General features: G+C 36.4%; 5 protein-coding genes across 6 annotated transcripts; 3 read left to right on the top strand and 2 right to left on the bottom strand.

Moving 5' to 3' along the window:
* Positions 1-4,952: 4,952 nt before the first annotated feature.
* On the bottom strand, positions 4,953-7,377 carry Nop17l (Nop17 like). Its single transcript, XM_964635.4, has one exon. The coding sequence runs from the start codon at positions 7,014-7,016 to the stop codon at positions 5,061-5,063; it is 1,956 nt and encodes a 651-aa protein (XP_969728.1). The 5' UTR covers positions 7,017-7,377; the 3' UTR covers positions 4,953-5,060.
* A 799-nt stretch (positions 7,378-8,176) lies between these two features.
* LOC658153 (bifunctional 3'-5' exonuclease/ATP-dependent helicase WRN) lies at positions 8,177-12,082 on the top strand. Of its 2 annotated transcripts, none has more exons than XM_008200179.3 (10): positions 8,177-8,347; positions 8,401-8,643; positions 8,695-9,038; positions 9,201-9,397; positions 9,439-9,712; positions 9,834-9,995; positions 10,050-10,294; positions 10,788-10,968; positions 11,021-11,259; positions 11,312-12,082. In XM_008200179.3, the coding sequence occupies exons 1-10, from the start codon at positions 8,273-8,275 to the stop codon at positions 12,010-12,012; spliced, it is 2,661 nt and encodes an 886-aa protein (XP_008198401.1). In that variant the 5' UTR covers positions 8,177-8,272; the 3' UTR covers positions 12,013-12,082. The 2 variants fall into 2 exon arrangements, with proteins under 2 accessions (XP_008198401.1, XP_008198400.1); XM_008200178.3 differs by having other exon boundaries at positions 8,398-8,643.
* A 179-nt stretch (positions 12,083-12,261) lies between these two features.
* On the top strand, positions 12,262-13,729 carry spict (spichthyin). Its single transcript, XM_964482.4, has 3 exons — positions 12,262-12,628; positions 12,673-12,815; positions 12,901-13,729. Exons 1-3 carry the CDS (start codon positions 12,406-12,408, stop codon positions 13,522-13,524), a joined length of 990 nt encoding a protein of 329 aa, XP_969575.1. The 5' UTR covers positions 12,262-12,405; the 3' UTR covers positions 13,525-13,729.
* A 149-nt stretch (positions 13,730-13,878) lies between these two features.
* Positions 13,879-17,008, bottom strand: Eip63F-1 (Ecdysone-induced protein 63F 1). Its single transcript, XM_964407.4, has 5 exons — positions 16,834-17,008; positions 16,748-16,787; positions 16,550-16,693; positions 14,284-14,547; positions 13,879-14,227 (listed from the first exon to the last, which is right to left on the bottom strand). The coding sequence occupies exons 1-5, from the start codon at positions 16,858-16,860 to the stop codon at positions 14,205-14,207; spliced, it is 498 nt and encodes a 165-aa protein (XP_969500.1). The 5' UTR covers positions 16,861-17,008; the 3' UTR covers positions 13,879-14,204.
* Positions 17,009-17,040: 32 nt separating this feature from the next.
* LOC657908 (CD63 antigen) lies at positions 17,041-20,405 on the top strand. The gene is made up of 5 exons (XM_964335.5): positions 17,041-17,255; positions 17,353-17,541; positions 17,590-17,760; positions 19,829-20,101; positions 20,154-20,405. Exons 1-5 carry the CDS (start codon positions 17,184-17,186, stop codon positions 20,322-20,324), a joined length of 876 nt encoding a protein of 291 aa, XP_969428.1. The 5' UTR covers positions 17,041-17,183; the 3' UTR covers positions 20,325-20,405.
* Positions 20,406-20,486: the final 81 nt, after the last annotated feature.

Below are 20,486 nucleotides of genomic sequence, written 5' to 3'. Positions count from 1 at the left end.
AAATTGAAAAATTTTTTGCGAGATATCGCCTTGAGTCCTATGCCATTTTGTAGAGTTTTTTATTCCGGTTGTCCTCGATTTTTCCGTTTCTCGATAACTCTAATAGTTTCGCCGTAATTGGCGGTTAAAAATTGAAAAAAAGTGAAAATGGAAACCTTTTTTGCGTTTTTCTCGGAAACTGTAAGACTTAGAGCAACGAACAAAAAACCATCTGATAGCGCTTAATTTTCTCTATTTTTTCGATTAAACCCGGAGCCGCTCCGGGCAACGGTTCCGGCTACAGAGGCGATCAAAGTTTTTCACTAAAAAAATTCATAAAAAAAAAACTAAAAGTCGTAGAGCATTGCGGTTTGTTCGATTGAATTCTACGGCTCATTTTACATATTATATCAATTTTTCACAAGAATTAAAAATTTAAAATTTTTTGCCTAAATTTAGGGTAGCCATTTGTCATAGTGGAAAATTTTATCCAACAAAAAAATTCATAACTCAAAAACTAAAAGTCGTAAAGCAATGCGGTTTGTTCCATTGAATTCAGCGGCTCATTTTCTGTATTATACGAACTTTTCATGAGATTTAAAATTTTGATTTTTTTTGCTAAAATTTTCTGAGTAATATAACACTTACCTTCAAGAAAGTGAAAAAATTATTTTTTTTTAAATTCGTTCTATCATACTTTTTCGTATTTATGTATGTCTTTACAACTCTCTAGAGTTGTTAAAAGTCCAAAAAAAGTCCATATATTCGATTTTTTGATGTTTGATTTTTTCAATTTTCGTCGCAATTTTTGTCGATTTTGGGTACCCGGAACATTTGTTGAGCAATAGCTCCGGAACTATCAGAGATAACCCCATGAAGTTTATTATCCTTGGAAAGCTCTTTGAATTATCTATTTTTTTCAAAAAAAATTATTGTTCTCCGACTAATAGTTTTTGAGCAAATTGCAGATAAATGCAAAAATTGGTAAAATTTTAAAAAATTCATAACTAAAAAACTATTGGGAATTTGGCAATTTTTTCGATGCCAATCGATTCCCCGGATCATTTTGCATAGGTAACAGTCAAAACAGTTTCACTTTTTCGAATAGTTTAGTCGTTATTGGGAAAATAAAAAAAATTAAAAAAAAGTTAACACCCCCCCCTTCAAAATGGTCAATTTTAAAAGTGTCTCAGAATCGAATAAAACTTATCCTATCTTATAGATTTTGATGTGCTCTTTACGATGGAAAAAAGAGTTTTCTCCTAGCTCTTTTAGTTTGGCCGTAATCGGCGTTTGAAAATTGAAAAATTTTTTGCGAGATATCGCCTTGAGTCCTATGCCATTTTGTAGAGTTTTTTATTCCGGTTGTCTTCGATTTTTCCGTTTCTCGATAACACTAATAGTTTCGCCGTAATTGGCGGTTAAAAATTGAAAAAAAGTGAAAATGGAAACCTTTTTTTGCGTTTTTCTCGGAAACTGTAAGACTTAGAGCAACGAACAAAAAACCATCTGATAGCGCTTAATTTTCTCTATTTTTTCGATTAAACCCGGAGCCGCTCCGGGCAACTGTTCCGGCTACAGAGGCGATCAAAGTTTTTCACTAAAAAAATTCATAAAAAAAAAACTAAAAGTCGTAGAGCATTGCGGTTTGTTCGATTGAATTCTACGGCTCATTTTACATATTATATCAATTTTTCACAAGAATTAAAAATTTAAAATTTTTTGCCTAAATTTAGGGTAGCCATTTGTCATAGTGGAAAATTTTATCCAACAAAAAAATTCATAACTCAAAAACTAAAAGTCGTAGAGCAATGCGGTTTGTTCCATTGAATTCAGCGGCTCATTTTCTGTATTATACGAACTTTTCATGAGATTTAAAATTTTGATTTTTTTTGCTAAAATTTTCTGAGTAATATAACACTTACCTTCAAGAAAGTGAAAAAATTATTTTTTTTTAAATTCGTTCTATCATACTTTTTCGTATTTATATATGTCTTTACAACTCTCTAGAGTTGTTAAAAGTCCAAAAAAAGTCCATATATTCGATTTTTTGATGTTTGATTTTTTCAATTTTCGTCGCAATTTTTGTCGATTTTGGGTACCCGGAACATTTGTTGAGCAATAGCTCCGGAACTATCAGAGATAACCCCATGAAGTTTATTATCGTTGGAAAGCTCTTTGAATTATCTATTTTTTTCAAAAAAAATTATTGTTCTCCGACTAATAGTTTTTGAGCAAATTGCAGATAAATGCAAAAATTGGTAAAATTTTAAAAAATTCATAACTAAAAAACTATTGGGAATTTGGCAATTTTTTCGATGCCAATCGATTCCCCGGATCATTTTGCATAGGTAACAGTCAAAACAGTTTCACTTTTTCGAATAGTTTAGTCGTTATTGGGAAAATAAAAAAAATTAAAAAAAAGTTAACACCCCCCCCTTCAAAATGGTCAATTTTAAAAGTGTCTCAGAATCGAATAAAACTTATCCTATCTTATAGATTTTGATGTGCTCTTTACGATGGAAAAAAGAGTTTTCTCCTAGCTCTTTTAGTTTGGCCGTAATCGGCGTTTGAAAATTGAAAAATTTTTTGCGAGATATCGCCTTGAGTCCTATGCCATTTTGTAGAGTTTTTTATTCCGGTTGTCTTCGATTTTTCCGTTTCTCGATAACACTAATAGTTTCGCCGTAATTGGCGGTTAAAAATTGAAAAAAAGTGAAAATGGAAACCTTTTTTTGCGTTTTTCTCGGAAACTGTAAGACTTAGAGCAACGAACAAAAAACCATCTGATAGCGCTTAATTTTCTCTATTTTTTCGATTAAACCCGGAGCCGCTCCGGGCAACTGTTCCGGCTACAGAGGCGATCAAAGTTTTTCACTAAAAAAATTCATAAAAAAAAAACTAAAAGTCGTAGAGCATTGCGGTTTGTTCGATTGAATTCTACGGCTCATTTTACATATTATATCAATTTTTCACAAGAATTAAAAATTTAAAATTTTTTGCCTAAATTTAGGGTAGCCATTTGTCATAGTGGAAAATTTTATCCAACAAAAAAATTCATAACTCAAAAACTAAAAGTCGTAGAGCAATGCGGTTTGTTCCATTGAATTCAGCGGCTCATTTTCTGTATTATACGAACTTTTCATGAGATTTAAAATTTTGATTTTTTTTGCTAAAATTTTCTGAGTAATATAACACTTACCTTCAAGAAAGTGAAAAAATTATTTTTTTTTAAATTCGTTCTATCATACTTTTTCGTATTTATATATGTCTTTACAACTCTCTAGAGTTGTTAAAAGTCCAAAAAAAGTCCATATATTCGATTTTTTGATGTTTGATTTTTTCAATTTTCGTCGCAATTTTTGTCGATTTTGGGTACCCGGAACATTTGTTGAGCAATAGCTCCGGAACTATCAGAGATAACCCCATGAAGTTTATTATCGTTGGAAAGCTCTTTGAATTATCTATTTTTTTCAAAAAAAAATATTGTTCTCCGACTAATAGTTTTTGAGCAAATTGCAGATAAATGCAAAAATTGGTAAAATTTTAAAAAATTCATAACTAAAAAACTATTGGGAATTTGGCAATTTTTTCGATGCCAATCGATTCCCCGAATCATTTTGCATAGGTAACAGTCAAAACAGTTTCACTTTTTCGAATAGTTTAGTCGTTATTGGGAAAATAAAAAAAATTAAAAAAAAGTTAACACCCCCCCCTTCAAAATGGTCAATTTTAAAAGTGTCTCAGAATCGAATAAAACTTATCCTATCTTATAGATTTTGATGTGCTCTTTACGATGGAAAAAAGAGTTTTCTCCTAGCTCTTTTAGTTTGGCCGTAATCGGCGTTTGAAAATTGAAAAATTTTTTGCGAGATATCGCCTTGAGTCCTATGCCATTTTGTAGAGTTTTTTATTCCGGTTGTCCTCGATTTTTCCGTTTCTCGATAACTCTAATAGTTTCGCCGTAATTGGCGGTTAAAAATTGAAAAAAAGTGAAAATGGAAACCTTTTTTTGCGTTTTTCTCGGAAACTGTAAGACTTAGAGCAACGAACAAAAAACCATCTGATAGCGCTTAATTTTCTCTATTTTTTCGATTAAACCCGGAGCCGCTCCGGGCAACGGTTCCGGCTACAGAGGCGATCAAAGTTTTTCACTAAAAAAATTCATAAAAAAAAAACTAAAAGTCGTAGAGCATTGCGGTTTGTTCTATTGAATTCTACGGCTCATTTTACATATTATATCAATTTTTCACAAGAATTAAAAATTTAAAATTTTTTGCCTAAATTTAGGGTAGTCATTTGTCATAGTGGAAAATTTTATCCAACAAAAAAATTCATAACTCAAAAACTAAAAGTCGTAGAGCAATGCGGTTTGTTCCATTGAATTCAGCGGCTCATTTTCTGTATTATACGAACTTTTCATGAGATTTAAAATTTTGATTTTTTTTGCTAAAATTTTCTGAGTAATATAACACTTACCTTCAAGAAAGTGAAAAAATTATTTTTTTTTAAATTCGTTCTATCATACTTTTTCGTATTTATATATGTCTTTACAACTCTCTAGAGTTGTTAAAAGTCCAAAAAAAGTCCATATATTCGATTTTTTGATGTTTGATTTTTTCAATTTTCGTCGCAATTTTTGTCGATTTTGGGTACCCGGAACATTTGTTGAGCAATAGCTCCGGAACTATCAGAGATAACCCCATGAAGTTTATTATCGTTGGAAAGCTCTTTGAATTATCTATTTTTTTCAAAAAAAAATATTGTTCTCCGACTAATAGTTTTTGAGCAAATTGCAGATAAATGCAAAAATTGGTAAAATTTAAAAAAATTCATAACTAAAAAACTATTGGGAATTTGGCAATTTTTTCGATGCCAATCGATTCCCCGGATCATTTCGCAGAGGTCAGGATGAAAATAGTTCCAGTTTTTCGAATAGTTTAGCCGTAATTGAGGAAATAAAAAAAAGTTAATTTCTCGTAAATTTTTATTTAATAAATCATACGCTACAATTCTAAAGCAACATGTAAAAAGTACAAATGACTTCACTGGGAACATAATAAAACCTCAAAATATCACATCTACACCCCCAAATCCATATCGAAAATATCACTATGAATATAATCACTCTTTTCCTCCCTCTTCTCATCCTCCTTCTCCGACGCTTCACTCTCACTATGTCTCCTCTCTTGCGCCCTCTTCTTGTTCCTCGCCTTCCGCTGATTCTTCTTCTTCTGCCCCAAAATACTCGAATTGGAGCGATACAATTGCCTCATTATCACATCATTAAACCGCACTGTCTTCTTCAAACTGGTCGACATTTCCCCATCATCGATCGACGACGCCACCATATCGTCCAGACTCGACTCCGACACACTTCTATTGGGCAAACGCTTCAAAATGCCCCGGCCCTTCCTGGGACTAAAACTACAACTCAATTCATCGCCGCTCGATTCGTACGAATTCGCAATATTAATCGCCGGCGTCACCGACTCCTCCGGTTCCGGCTCCGGCTCCTCCGGGATCGGGCTTTGCAAAACGCTGTTAAGCACCGAGGGCTCCTCGATATACTTCTTGCGCAAGTCGTGCTCACTTAGGCCGTAATAATAGTACTCAAGGTTATCACAATTGACCGGGATTTGGACCACAACGTTATTATCCCACGTCTCAACGGAGAGTTTCTCCGGGTCGAGCCCGGAGTCAATCCGGACGTAAAACGCGTAATTCGACTCGAAAAAACTCGAGCTGAGACTGGCAAACTTCAAGTGGAGCGAGTCGCACGTGACTTGCTTTTCGATCGAGTCTTGCGACACGTTTCGGACGTTTAGGGTAAACGCCAGGGTTTTGTCGAAGAGGTGACAGGTGAAGTCGGGCAGTTCGTAGTCGCACGAATTAGTCCGAAAGTCACTAAAACTGGGCGTCTTCGCCTCGATCACGTCGTCCTCGGAGTGGGGGCTGGGGTCGCTCTCGACGCCGCTGTCGTCGCGCGGCAACTCGCACCGTTTCACCGGCAACGTGATTATGAGCTTCTTCAGGTCTTTGTCGAACTTGGCCGAACCGCTGTCTTGGTTCACCCTGTAGGGGAGGGTCAGGTTGAGTTTGTACTTGGAAGGCTTCTCACTGGTTAGTTGTACTGTTTTTTCCGTCACGTCGAGCGTGATGTCGGAGGAGGCTTTGAGCAAGGGCAAGTTGATCTCAACGATGAGTTCCCGAGGGATCGTCAGGTTGAGTCTTGCGAATTTGTCCTCGACGCAGTCCTGCACGTCGACGTGACTCCGGTGTTTTATCACATATTTGGGGGTCGTGTAATTCGAGTTGCCTTCGGCACACTTCTTAACGTTTCGTTTCACATTTGTTTTTTTCGGTTTTTGATCGGCGTTTTCATAGATTTTATCGTAGAATTGTCGCTCAGTCTCTTCCATCTCCCTCGGGACAAAATCCTTGATTGGCTTCCGGATTATGGCGCTCTGAGGGGCCCCCTTGTACCCCAACTTGGGGAACTTAAGATTCTTCTTGTCCAACGTAACCTCGAAATTCGCCTCGACGGCGTCACACGCCGTCTTGTTGACAATTTCCTGAAACTGGTGGTTTTTCTGGGCCATGTGTATCACATCGGGGTGGAACACCACATCATAGACCTCACACCGGGCCTTCTTGTTGTCCAAGTCCTCCCGTGGGGGCGTCAGCGAGTGGGGCAGGCGCCACTGGAGGCCGCGCGCCCCGTCCTTGTCCATGGGGGCCGAGGTGGGCCTGTCGATGAGTTCGCAGGAGCAGACGTTGATGAAGCACTTGCGGACCCCATCGCTGGTCTTTAGGACGTAGCCGGGGCTGGGGTTGATGAAGGTGACGGCGACGCCGCGCTCGCGCTCCAGTTGCGTGATTTCCGCTTCGTACAGCTTCCGGTTTTCGGGGTTTTGCACCTCGTGCACGTAGTCAGCGAGGAGTTGGCGGAACTCGGGTTTCTTGAGGGCGGCCCCCAGACGCTCCACTTCGTCGCGGGAGAGGTCCAGCTCTTTGAGTTTCTCAAAAGTCCCCATTTTTGAGGGTTTTGATGCAGGTTTTTGAGGAAATTTGTGCGCACCGAAACCAAAATAAACAAACTGCGTCTGGAATATTCCGAGTGTTCACGTGGACGAATCAGCCGGCCGGGTGTCAGATCGATAGTAGCGGGAGATTTGAACTGTGACAGTTGGGGGTGGGGAATGGGGTTTTGGGGCAGTGTGCTGGGGTGGTTGGGGGATCTTGACCTGGTTACGGGTTAATTCGGGAGGGGGCTTTGGCAGGAGGATGCGGATATGCGGGTTTTGCCAAAAGCTGGATGATGTAATGTGGAGTAAAAATAGGATTGTTATGTGGCGAGGTTTGGTACTTATTTGAGTTTTTATCTCTTGTGTCATTAGTGCAATTATCCTTTATCTGTTATTATGTGTTGTAAAAAATTCAGATTAATAAATGAACAAGGATTTAGTTCAAGATAGCGCATTTTTATTTATTTATTTCTTCGATTCGTAGCACATTTTTCAGTTCTGTAAGAAAATCGTGAGAAACAATTGAGTTTTTGCTGAAAAACTCGCGAAATGTTTGAGTTCTAACACAAAAAAAATCGATCTACGATTTTTGAAACCAAATGTAATAGAAAACGTGAATTTGTCTTAGAAAACAGCAAAATTCCAGTTGGTTTGGCCGACATTTACAAAATAATCACACTAGAATTTTTTGTTCAATTGTGAACGCCTTATCATTGGTCGGTTTTACAGTTGGGAGTGCACTCTCCCTCCCTCATATCCAATGACAAACGCTTCAATCGTCTTGCAATTTTTTGTGCACCCGATAAACAAGTAGGAGGTGATTTTTATATTTTTATTGGTCAATTACTCATACGTGGGACAAATGAGACACGAGTGAAACCGGCTAAGGGCTGGTCTTTCACACAGAACGGGTTTTCGCCTTAGGTGCGAATAAAATGGACGATTCTGCACAATTTTTTTTTCTTTTTTAAATTGCGTGTTGGGAAAATTTTCCTAAAATTCGGTTACTAGTTATTATCGATTTAAATAAGGACAAACGTTTAAAGGAATGTAACAATTTTTAAAAAAAATGTCAGTCTCTACAATTCCAATTTGAAATATCCGCTTTCAAACTTTTGAAAAATCGAATAGAAACCTGTAATTTAGTGCCATCTAGGTGTATGGCGGATGGAAAGTATGGAAACATAACCATAGAATAACATAACCCTGTATGTCAAATGTTTGAAATCAGTTTTTTTGTTCCGTTTTTTCCTTTTGTCTAAAAAATGGATTTCGAGTTCGATGAAATCGATAGTAAAGCACTGGAAGACCTCATGGAAACTGTAACCAAGACCTCAGCGGTTCGTTGACATCGAACAACAACCCCCATTTAATTCCAACTGTGTTACAGCAGAAGTCTGGACCAAGTCCTGAACACCTCAAAGTCTTAACTAAATTTTTCGGCCACAAAACCTTCCGACCAAAGCAATGGGAAATCATCTTTGCAATCATGGACAAGAGAGACGTGTGTGCAATTATGAGCACTGGCTATGGCAAGTCCTTGTGCTTCCAATACCCTTCCACTTTTCTCAAAGGAGTCACTCTTGTCGTCTCACCCTTGATTGCACTGATGCAAGACCAAGTCCTCGCACTAACTGTATTTTTTTTTTGAATAATTTGTAAAAAAAGAAACGAATCACCTCTTTAGGTTTCCAATATTCCGGCGTGTCTTTTGGGGTCGGCGCAAAACGAGCAAAGGAAAGTCATTGAGGACATTTTGCAGAACAAGTACAGTATTGTTTACATCACCCCTGAGTTCTGTTCAGGCGACTTGGGGCTTGAGCTTTTGAAAAAAATGGCGCAACAGCTCAAAATTGTCCTGATTGCGATCGATGAGGCCCATTGTATTAGCTCCTGGGGGCATGATTTTAGGTCGCAGTATCGCAATTTGGGAAATTTGCGACAGATTTTTCCGCGGGTTCCTGTGATCGCAGTCACGGCGACTGCAACAACCAGAGTGCGAGGCGATATTGTCAAAAGTCTCCAACTGCGGTGAGACATTAATAATAATAATAATAATAATAATAATAATAATAATAATAATAATAATAATAATATTATTCTTATTATTATTATTATTTCTAGTTTTACGTTTTTGTGTTTTTTTATACTTTTTTAATGTTAGATGGTGAAAAAAAAATTAACGCCTTGTAGGGACCCTCTTATTGTTTGTTCCGGCTTCGACCGCCCGAATCTCTACTTCGAAGTGTACCAAAGAGCAGGCGGTGGCGCCTTCAAAGACCTGACCAAGGCCATGGTTTACGAAAAATCCGAATGGAAATTCTCTGGTCCAACAATTATTTATTGTATCACCCGTAGACAGACTGAAGATTTATGCGAAATTTTAAAAAGTGAGTTTGGAGATTAGTTCACGAAAATATCTTTTTGTAAGATTGTGGTGTTAGGTGTCGAGTGTATCACGCCGGTTTGTCGCAAAAGGAACGTCAAGAGGCTCATGAGGAGTTTGTTCGCGACAAAGTCGACGTGATTGTGGCAACAATTGCCTTCGGCATGGGCATAGACAAGCCTGATATTCGAAATGTGATACATTACGGCTCATCTAATAGTGTCGAAAGTTACTACCAGGAAGTAGGCCGTGCTGGACGCGACGGACTTCCGGCGCGCTGTGTCACGATTTACAGTTCCGGCGATTTTCAAATCCTCCGGTAAGTGGAGGACTTTAGACGAGGTACAAAAACGTACCCAAAAATATAAAATAAGGGCGCTTAATTGCCTTGTGCTAACCGTTTTTTATCCATAGTCCGAAAAAATTAACCATTTTTGTAGAAACATCAGCGGAGGCTCGGTCAAAAAAGAAACGGCTTTGAGGCAAATTGAGGATTATTTGACCACGCGCAAGTGTCGGCGCCGCTTCATTTTGGAGTTTTTTGAGGATGAAGTGGGCGAGGATAAGCCGAAGCAGAGGTGTTGTGACGTGTGTACACAAAAGTAAAAAAAAACACTTGTTCAGGTTTGGGGTAAAAATGATATTTTTTATTTTAGACTTTATGATAATCGCACCGATCAGGAGAAATACGAAGGTCTGGATGAAAAAGGCCGTTATGATTTTACAGAAGATGCGAAAAAGTTTCTCAAAACTGTCGCACTTTTTGGTGGAAAGTGCGGTTTGACCACTTATATCCTTTTTCTGAGAGGGTCTCAGTCGACAAGGTTGACTGAAGATAAAAGGAAACATCCGCTGAATGGATGTGGGAAGGACCAATCGGAGGAATGGTGGAAGTGCATAGGTAAAGTCGGTCCCGAAATGCTGCGAAAGCTAAATCGCAAAAAATTACCTATTTAATTTATTACAAAATAAAAAAACAAACACTAAAATGTACCAAACTTGACCGAAATAGTGTTAAATTTGCATTTTTCGTTTATTTAAATATTTTTTAGAAATTTTTTATTTTTATATTATTTTATTATTTATTAAATAAAAAAAAATATTTGAACAAAATCAAAAGTTTTTTGATGAAGTTTTGCAAATCATTTACCAGAGGGCGCAGGTCTTATTATTTTGAGAGACAATAAAAGTGATAAAATATTGAGTCGTTGCCAAAATTCGGGTCCAGTGACTCGGTTTTTTTGCGTTATTTACGTTTATTAATAGCCGTGTTTTTGCACAATTGCATGGTCATGTCTATTTTAATAATCCTTGTTTTATGCATAAGTCTGCGACTTTGAACGCTGGTGTTTATAAATAAACGCCAAAAATATTTGATCTTGAAACAATTTCAGCGAAAATCCTCACTGCGGAGAATTGTCTGAGCGAAAAAAACCAAAAATTATCATCAGGTTTCACCTATCAAGCCTTATCATTAACAAACAAAGGACAATCGATGATTAACGGAAGTGAGAAATTACTCATCCCGCCACCGTCAACTGTCCTCACGTTATTGAAACAAAAGCCGGCCAAAGAGTTAGTCATTTGTTCTAATTATTGGGCTTGCGTAACTACTGAAAAATTCTAGATCGGTTTGGTTAACCACTCGACCGGTTAACACCCCCTCAACGAGTAAACAGCCGGAAAATACCGAAACTCCGGAGGAAATTGAGCAACGGATGTCACTCTACCGGAAACTACTCGACCAAAGGACCGATATTGCGGCAAAATTGGACTGTATGCCATACATGGTGGCCTCAAACACAGTCTTAATGGAAATGTCAAAATGTAAACCGAAAACAATCGCCGATCTTCGAACCTTAAATCGTGCGATTTGTTTGTAATTGTTTGCACATTTTTTGCTGATTGGCTGTTTCAGTTGAGGGCTTCCCCGAGGCCAAAATACTCAAATTTGGGGCCGCCTTTCTGGGGGTCATTGCGAGACAACTCAAGTTGAATAAACCAAAAATTCGGGAGATTCTACTCCAAAACCCTTTACCCGACGTTAGCATGACTGTCACTGCCGAAGTCTCGTGCTCCATGCTAGAGTCGGGGCTCACTGTGGGCGAAATCGCCGCCAAAAGGGGGGTCACCGTGGGGACAATTGCCTCGCACCTCATTTCCGGCATAAAATTCGGGTTTCCGGTGAAAATGTCGGAACTGGGGGTCAGTGAGGAGCATCGCGACGCCATAATAAAAGCCTACAGGGGGCTTGTGGGGCCCCCCTTAAGTCCAGTTTTAGGGTTTAACAGTGTTAGGTTGTCCGAGATGAAGGAGAGGTGCCCCCCGGATTTTACCTTCGACCAGATTAAGACAGTTTTGGCGTATTTGGAGGTCAGGTGTCACTTGGCGGCTCTCAATTTTGACTACGAGGAGTTTGAAGACTTTAACTTTAGTGATGTTGATTTGAAGACTGAAATGAAGAGTGAGGAGGAGGGGCCCCCTTTGAAACGCGAGAAGAAAGACTGTGATCCGTGTGTGGACGCAATTTTGGATTCGCCCCCCAGGGAAGTCAAAGCTGAGCCAAAAAAATCGAAAAAGGCGCTCCCGCCTTGGCTCGTGCCCAAAAAATTGTCCTAAATTGTTATTGTTAAGTCCTAACCGTTTTTTCTTGTTTTTTTTTATGAAATAAAACTATTTTTTTTTGGTATTACATAACCTTACTTGCCCACAAGACGGCGGTATAAGTCGAAAAAAGCTTCTACCGTGACTTGTGCCCCAAAAACTGTTTTAAGTTGTTATTGTTTAAGTTTTTGTACGGTAAATAAATGTTTATTTTTTGGAATTACAAGGATAATTAATTACATAACCTTACTTTCCCTATGACGTCACAAATGACTCTCCACAAAAACCGATAAAATTCCCGTTAATAATTGATAGCGCATCGTTAACAGGTGACTCAGCGTGATAACATTATCACGAATTCAGTTTTTTTCCAATAACTCGCCAAACACCTAGTTATAACCTCAAAAAATGGAATCGTCAACAAAAGCCTGGTCTCAGGCTGGGAAAAACACCCAATTGTCGTTTTATAGTGGTTTGGGTCTCGCGATCCTGTCGTCTGTTTTTATAGGGTCGAGTTTTATCATAAAAAAGCTATCATTGTTGAGGTTAAGTCGGAAGGGGGCTTTGCGGGCCGGAGCTGGGGGGTTCGGCTATTTGAAGGACTGGATGTGGTGGCTGGGGTTCCTAACAAGTGAGTGTTGCATTTTGGGTGACTTTGCCTAATTGGGGCTCTAGTGGGGATAGGAGAGTTGGCGAATTTCGCGGCTTATACGGTGGCACCTGCGTCGCTTGTGACACCTCTGGGGGCCCTCAGTGTGCTGGTTTCGGCAGTCTTAGCCTCCAAGTTCCTCAAAGAGACTCTAAATACCCTCGGGAAGGTAATATAGCGGATGACAGTGGTAGTTTGCACCCTAGATTTTAGTGATTTTTTTTGTCAAGTTGGGTTATCATTTTTTTGCTTAGTTGGGCTGTCTTTTGTGCATCCTTGGCTCAATCGTCCTGATTATCCACTCGCCGAAGGAACAGGAAGTGGCCTCCGTCGCTGAGCTGGTGTCCAAGCTCCACAACACCTATTTCCTTAATTATATAATAACTGTAGTTTCAATAACAATAATTATAATTTTTTACGTGGGCCCTCGATACGGCTCGCGCCATGTAATGGTTTACATAACGCTTTGTTCCTCAGTCGGGAGCTTAACTGTCATGGCCTGCAAAGGCCTGGGCTTGTCAATAAGCGAAATTGTGTCAAAGCCGAGCGATTTAAGTTACTGGTCTTCCAGTTTATTTTTCTTGACTGTAGCCGTCTGTATTTTCATCCAAATGAATTATTTAAACAAGGCTTTGGATTTATTCAACACCAGTGTTGTCACACCGGTATATTATGTAATGTTTACAAGTTTAGTGATTGTAGCTTCAGCGATTTTATTCAACGAGTGGGGCAATATGACTTTTGAGGATATTCTAGGGAGTATTTGCGGATTTTTAACTGTGATTGTTGCGATTTTTATGCTCCAAGGCTATAGGAAAGACAACTATCAGAAGCAGAGTTTGTTAAGGAGTGATTATACGAGCGTTTTTTACACGTAGGTCTGTATCATATCTACCTCAAATGTGCTGTGACTTGTTTTATTTGCCATAATTTATTTATCGTGTTTAGGGGTTTGTGACTTGTTAGGGACATTTATATAGTTATTGCCAACCTTAGGCAAGTCGCAAACAAATGCAATTATGTAAATAGGTCCACTGTAACCGACAAAAGATTTTGTAAATAAATATGATTCAGTAGAACAAATGTGTTCTTTTCTGCCCCCGTCTCCCATTGAATATTACATATATTATATACTCGGTACGACACTCGCTTCGGCTCGTGTCTTAGAGACATCATTAAAAAATAATAGTAAATAATGGCATGTTCCATAGGAATTCAGCAAACGGCAATAATTTGCTGTGAATTGTTTTATTTGCCATAAATTCAACAAAATTTATTATTATATTTACACAAATGTTTGTTCCTTAACAAGTTTGTGACTTGACAAAATGTAAATATATTCAAGAATTACGTATTGTTTGAGCCATCAAGTCGCAAACTCTTTACAACAAATAATCGATTAACATAGTTACATTGTAACTGATTTTTTTATACGCACTGTGCAATAAAGAGATTTGGGAAACTTCATTATCACTCAACTAAAGTCAATTTAATCCACAAGGCAAACACTGACGTCACATAATTTACGTCCATGAAGTCACAACACGTTTTTATTCTTCTAAGATAACAATTTCGCAAATTCTGGAAAAATAAATCACTGAAAAAATTAGTTTCGCCTAAGAATGGGTTAGTTGTACCTTCGTAATTAATTTTCCCGTCTTTGTCGGTATCAGCCATATTAATAAACTCAGTCAATTGGCTCTCAGTAACCGGCTCTCCAATCTTATCCATCGCCAGCCTCAACTCATCCCTTGTGATATATCCGTTATTATCTAAGTCGAAGACTCGGAACGCTTCCATGAGCTCCTTCGCCCCATCGTCCTCGCTTTTCGCCTCAGGCCGCAACTCCTGAATGTGCTTAATCCACGTGAGGAACTCATTCTCATCGATCACCTCAACCCCTGTGCCAAAACATACCTCATTAGTTGGCGAATTAACGGAAACGTCCTGTATATCAGAAATATTGGGCGGCGTTTTTTCAAAAAAAATAAATAAATTACGTGGAAAACGATCAAAGTTGATTTAAAATTATATAATTATTTCTTGCTAATTCAAAAACAATTGAATACCTTTGGAAAATATATTGAAACAAAAGTGGAAAATTGTTTATTTATAAAAAAATTAGAAGGTTTTTGTCAACGCAGACTTAATATATACAGAATGAGTCTCTTAAAAGTGCACAGAAATCAACATTTTTTTCAAATCATTTCACTTTTCTTTATAATTAAAATTAATTGGTAGTATTCATAATTAATTAATTAAAAATATCAGTTTCAATATAATTAATAATATGAAAATATTAATTATTAATCGAGAGATTATGATTTCTATAGTATTAATTAACGACGATGTTTAAATAATGTTTCAGCAGAATTTTATTTATAAAATTGTAGCTATCCGTGCTAGCACCAAATTTTTATTAAATTTCTAATTCTTACTTAACGATTTTTTAGGATAAGTGATTTTCTTACGGATATTTTGCACAAAAAAACATTTAAGAAGTCAATTAATTAATTAACTTAATAACTTAATTAATTAATTAAATTAATTTTGGTTTTCAGGTCCTTTGTATAATGTATCTGATGATGGCATGCATGTTCATGCCATACGAATACGTACATCCAAAAGTTCAAAATTAAACGTATTTTAATTTTAATTTAAATCTGCATGCAGATTCACAAAAATGAAGTCAGATTTTTTTAATTCGTTGTGAATATTATGCGATTTTAATTGGTGATTTTTTTTTAATAGGTATTTGTTATTTAATATTGCAAGAGCTGGCGCTTAAGCTAACTAAAGTCAAAAAAACACTTAACTACAAAATTTAACTTTGAAAAAAGGCTTAAGAATTTTTTGTTGAAGGAAATTTTAATTTATTTTGATGTTTTTCATCACCTCCCGAGAGTTATCTTTTGTATCACCCTGTATAAAGTATATTTAATTTATTATAAACGCTGAATTCTGCGTGGTTTATTAATTTTTACTTTCAGTAGACTTTTATATACAAAAATTTTTCAGTAATTTTCCGTAAAAGCAATACCTATTTTGTTGCATCATCTTTTAATTTGACGCGAATTGTGATTTTTCTTAATCACTTTCTTCGGTTTAGATTTTGAAAAAACAGTTTAAGTTTTACAAAAAGATGCCTTAATATTGTCAAAATGGAAAAAATGGAAAAGTTGTAATTTTTCAATTAAAGTAAATATTTCATGAAAAAAATTACCTGAGCAACAAACTTAGGATATTCTCGTGTTTTCAGCTACCAAGTTAATTAAAATTTTTGGCATTTTTTTTATTAATGAATTAATTAAAAGTAATTAATTACATCACAACGTACAGTTTTGATTACTTCTGATACGGGAAAAATATAGAATTTTTTAACTGTTCTTTTTTTCTACAGTGGTGTTAATAATGAAATTATTTAATAATAAAAAAAATTAAGCCGAATTCTTTGAAAGTATTAGCTTGGATTTTAATCTTTCCTAAACCACTTTGTATATTGAACTCGACAAACAATGGTAATAGTTTAGGCAAGTTTTACAAAAAGAAATGGTAATTAGAGTCAAACCTTAAGAGGTATATAATTTTAAAGTATTTTTTATATTACGAAAGCGATAAGTTGTGATTTTTTTTAATTGATTATTTATTTGTTACAATCATATTTGTGGCTTGTAGTTTTTGGTTACGATGTTTCCAAATTACTAAAATTTTTGCCGAATTTTTGAAAAAAATCATGCTTTAATATTAACTTTTACTTGTAGAATCTGTCGTTCTGTAGCTTGGTAAACAGAGCTTTGCTCTGTCTTTTAGTATTATTATCACATTTCTACAAACTGAAAAAGCCAAAAGTCGAGTTGAAATTTTCACACACAACGAAACAAGACAGTAGGAATCCGCCACTACCTGCATGACTGGCGCTCCGGATCAGCTCCTCAATCTTCTCATCCTCCAGCTCAATCCCGACATTTTCGAGCATGATTTTGAACTCGTCGGGGTTGATGCGTCCATCCTGGTTCGAGTCGATGAGTTCAAAGGCGGTCCTTAAATCTACAAAATAGCTCAAAATAGCGGTCTAAGAATAACCTGGCCGGCGTCCAGTACCTTGCAATTCCTTCTCTGTGAACTCCTTTTTGATCGAACTCTAGAAAAACGGCATTATTGCAAATTTTCGAAAACTTTCGACTTACTCTTCGTCGCTGGCCCGCTTTCGCCATTGTGCCGCTTTATCTAATCGCTCGCATTTACCCGTGTTTACTGAAACACTGCCAACGCCAAGCACTTGCTCGAACTCGTCAGATTTATAAACTGGGAGACACAAACACGAGATAACGGCGTTTTCTGCTTACCTGGCCTTACGCAATTTTCGGGGGGAACAACAAACACACTCCTCCAAAACATTGAGATTTGGGCCTCACTTATCGATACGATCAATGCTGGTATAAAGTTATTCGAGGCTTATCTTTTATCAGTCGGTTCAAGTGTGGCGAAGCGAACGGAGCCTTTTTCCAAAAATCAGAAATTTTGCAAAATTGCCAAAATGGCGGACGACATCGACGTGGGGATGAAGTGCATCAAGTATATGCTGTTTGTGTCCAATTTCATGTTTGTGGTGAGTACGAAAAAATGCTTGAAGACCAAACCAAACGCGCCCACGATTCATCCTCATGACACCAAATAAATCCTTTATCTCTTATCTATTGTTATAGATGATTGGGTTTTTATTGATATCGATCGGGTCGACAATCAAAGCGATTTATGGAGACTTCGAGCAGTTTATGGAAGTCCACTATTTCAGCCCTTCGATCCTTGCGATTGTTATAGGGGTTGTAATTTTCTTCGTGGCGATTTTCGGTTGTGTTGGGGCCATCAAGGAAAGCACCTGTCTTATCAACCTGGTATTGAGCACAAAAATGAGCTTTTTGGGGCCTAATTAACGTTTCTAGTTCGGTTTCTTCCTCTCGATTCTTCTCATTATGGAGATTTCGGCGGCTATAGCCGCCTATGCAATGAGGAGCCAAATCGAAACTTCAATCAGGCTAAAAATGACTGAGTCGTTTTCAAACTATGAGAATGATGATTACGATCGCAATATTTGGGACTTTACCCAGCAAAGGGTGAGCGGGCGTGATTTTGAAATTAAGTTGGCAACATTAGACACTGTTGCAAACTTAATTTGGAAATCTATGAATCAGAAACCAGAGAATTTCAGTCTAGTGGTTTTAAAGTTAAATTGGTAACACTGAAAAATGCTGGTATTCAGCCGTCAAGTGCGTCAATTCATATTGTTTGGAAATCTTTCAAATCATTTTTTGTGTATTTGAAAAGGGAAGTCTTTTTTTGTATCTTTTTTTTGGTTTATCTTAAAAGGGAAATATTTGAGATTAATTAAGAAAAACAATTTTTTAGTACTTTTCTAAAAGCATTTCATTGTTTCAGATTTTGATTTGGTCTGAATTGTTAGTTTTCCTGAATCACCTTGTAGATTTAACATTTGAGAAATATGTCAATTTAAGTTTTACAGAAAGAGATTTTAATTTTATTTACGAAAACTTAAAATAAATACCTACCTAATTTTGAAATAAAAAAATAATGACTACATATTTAAAATACGTGGAAAAAATGATCTAAACAACGAATATTTTTGTTTTTGAGTTTAATCATTATGTAGTAGGAATTTTAACATTGAATTATTCTGGAAAAATGTGTAGACCTTAAAAAAGTTTCAGTCTTTGATTTGGTCTGACTTGTAATTTTTTTAAATCACTCTGTAGATTCAGCTTTTGAGAAATGTGACAATTGCGGATTATTGAAAAAAGATCTCAATTTTTTTAACGCAAACTTAAAATATGTTTTTTTTCTCAAAAAATTATTATATCTTAAGTTCGTAAAAAATATTTTCACAACGAACATAGTACTTGTTTTATTTTTGAGTTTAAATTTTTTTTTTCATTTTTTTTATTTTATCAGAATTTTATTTTTAGTACTAAATGATTCGGTAAAGATGTGGAGGTTACTTTGAAAAAAAAACATTTCAGTAATTTTTTAGAAGCAGTGTTTAATTTTTTTAATTTTCATTTTTCATTTCTTCTGAATCACCTTATGGATTTAATTTTTTTTGTTGATGCAAATTTAAAACATATATAAAAGTTTTAAATAAAAAATTAACATTTCTAACGCTAAAGGTCGTGCAAAAAATTATATTTAAACAATAAAGATATTATACCTATTTATCTTTGAGTTTAAATCATTACATTTTTCTCTCAATTTTATCAGAGTTTAAAAGGGATTTCACTATCCAAAGGTTCAGGGAAGATGTGGAGAATATTTTGAAAAAACGCTATAAGTAAATTTGTGTAACAAAATATTGGTGAACAAAAAACACGTTATACAAAAAAATTTCTATTTATTGTCTTGAAGAAGCTTCAAAAAATGTGGCGAAACGTCGGTAATAGATTATATAACCAAAATAAACGTGTCTGTCTTCTTAATAATTAACTTAAGCCTGAAGCCGAAAGGACTTTTTAAGTTTTTTTATTACTCAAAAAAAATAACTCTGAAGCCAAGCTTTGCGGAAAAAAATTTAAATATCTAGAGTTTTTTGAAAATCTTTTATTTCAAAAATGGGTAACTGCGATTTTTAAAGAATTTTAAATAGTATTGGTTATTTAAAAAAAGTTCGGCAGTTTGTTCAAAAGAGAAAAGAAGTTAATTTTTTTAAATAGAATGCCATAATTTTTATATTACTTAATAAATTCTGTTCCGAATAATTCTCTATATCTATGTGTGATAGTTTTCGAGTTATTTTTTTGACAATGCGGAAATTTCTTTAATTTTTTTCTTAAATTATTTTTCTTCATTTTTTGTTGAATTATTAAGTTCTGTTCAAAATTTTGTTATACTTTTTGCTAATTCAAAACAAATTCTTTGATAAGGCTAAAGAACTTTAATTTTTGTTATAAGCATGCGGAAAGAGCTGTAACTAATGTATTTTTCATGTATTTTTTAAAACTTGACCACTTTTGAAATCTAAATATGAACTCTGGATAGTTATTTTGAAAATGTCTAATTTAGGGATTAGCCCAACAATCCAAAAACGCCGTAAAAAAGTTTTTTTTATTTAAAATCAGTGTTCCCAACTTAATTTTGAATCACAAAACCGAAATAAATCCAAAAATCCTGTAGTTGTTTTGTTGCGGTATCGACGGAGCGAGCGACTGGAGCCCCATTTTTTCTTCAACTTCTGCAGCCCCCACATCTTCTGCAGCCCTCACCACTGCCACCGAAATGTGGCAAGGACCGCCTTCGTGCTGCCGCCCCCGCTACCGCTACGATGAGCCCCACAGTTGCCCTCGTAACAAAGTTTTCAAGGACGGATGTTTGGACGCTTTGACTTATATCGTCTCCGAAAGTGCCCTTTTGCTGGGCTGTGGCGCACTGGCTGTGGCCTTTATCCAGGTTTGTGCGAGTGAAATTGTCAAGAGAGGGTTAAAGTGTGGTTTTTTGGTAGTTGTTGGGAATTATTTTCGCCTGGATGTTGGCTAAAGCCGTCCGACGTCTGAAGACGCAGAAATTGATCGAGAGGGATCAGGACCGTCAAAGGGCTTACGAGCAGTTGGCTAGAGGGAAGGAGGAGAATCCGACTCCGGTTTTGTACACTCCGACGTTTTCGGAGGCTTGAAAGGGCTACTTTTGTTGTATATTATTTTTAAAAATTGTAAGTTTGTAACTGAAGTTTGAATAAATTCTATCTGGATTTAAACGAGTTGTTTGAGAAAATGTCGAGGTGGAAAAATAATCGCAAAATGTGGTGACAAATAAAAATGATTGCGTTAAAATTGTT

This window comes from Tribolium castaneum, chromosome 2, assembly GCF_031307605.1.
Source record: "Tribolium castaneum strain GA2 chromosome 2, icTriCast1.1, whole genome shotgun sequence".
Taxonomy (NCBI): Eukaryota; Metazoa; Arthropoda; class Insecta; order Coleoptera; family Tenebrionidae; genus Tribolium; species Tribolium castaneum.
This window is presented reverse-complemented; position numbering and strand designations above follow the sequence as displayed.

Coding starts and splice junctions, on each gene's coding strand:
- Nop17l (XM_964635.4), bottom strand. CDS start 7,016: ATGGGGACTTTTGAGAAACTCAAAGAGCTGGACCTCTCCCGCGACGAA.
- LOC658153 (XM_008200178.3), top strand. CDS start 8,273: ATGGATTTCGAGTTCGATGAAATCGATAGTAAAGCACTGGAAGACCTC. Junction 8,644..8,694: donor ACCAAGTCCTCGCACTAACT/GTATTTTTTTTT, acceptor TCACCTCTTTAG/GTTTCCAATATTCCGGCGTG. Junction 11,260..11,311: donor CGATCTTCGAACCTTAAATC/GTGCGATTTGTT, acceptor TGGCTGTTTCAG/TTGAGGGCTTCCCCGAGGCC.
- spict (XM_964482.4), top strand. CDS start 12,406: ATGGAATCGTCAACAAAAGCCTGGTCTCAGGCTGGGAAAAACACCCAA. Junction 12,629..12,672: donor GTGGCTGGGGTTCCTAACAA/GTGAGTGTTGCA, acceptor TTGGGGCTCTAG/TGGGGATAGGAGAGTTGGCG. Junction 12,816..12,900: donor CTCTAAATACCCTCGGGAAG/GTAATATAGCGG, acceptor TTTTTTGCTTAG/TTGGGCTGTCTTTTGTGCAT.
- Eip63F-1 (XM_964407.4), bottom strand. CDS start 16,860: ATGGCGAAAGCGGGCCAGCGACGAAGA. Junction 16,788..16,833: donor AAGCGGGCCAGCGACGAAGA/GTAAGTCGAAAG, acceptor CCGTTTTTCTAG/AGTTCGATCAAAAAGGAGTT. Junction 14,548..16,549: donor CCGGAGCGCCAGTCATGCAG/GTAGTGGCGGAT, acceptor GTTTTGGCACAG/GGGTTGAGGTGATCGATGAG.
- LOC657908 (XM_964335.5), top strand. CDS start 17,184: ATGGCGGACGACATCGACGTGGGGATGAAGTGCATCAAGTATATGCTG. Junction 17,256..17,352: donor TGTCCAATTTCATGTTTGTG/GTGAGTACGAAA, acceptor CTATTGTTATAG/ATGATTGGGTTTTTATTGAT. Junction 20,102..20,153: donor TGGCTGTGGCCTTTATCCAG/GTTTGTGCGAGT, acceptor GTTTTTTGGTAG/TTGTTGGGAATTATTTTCGC.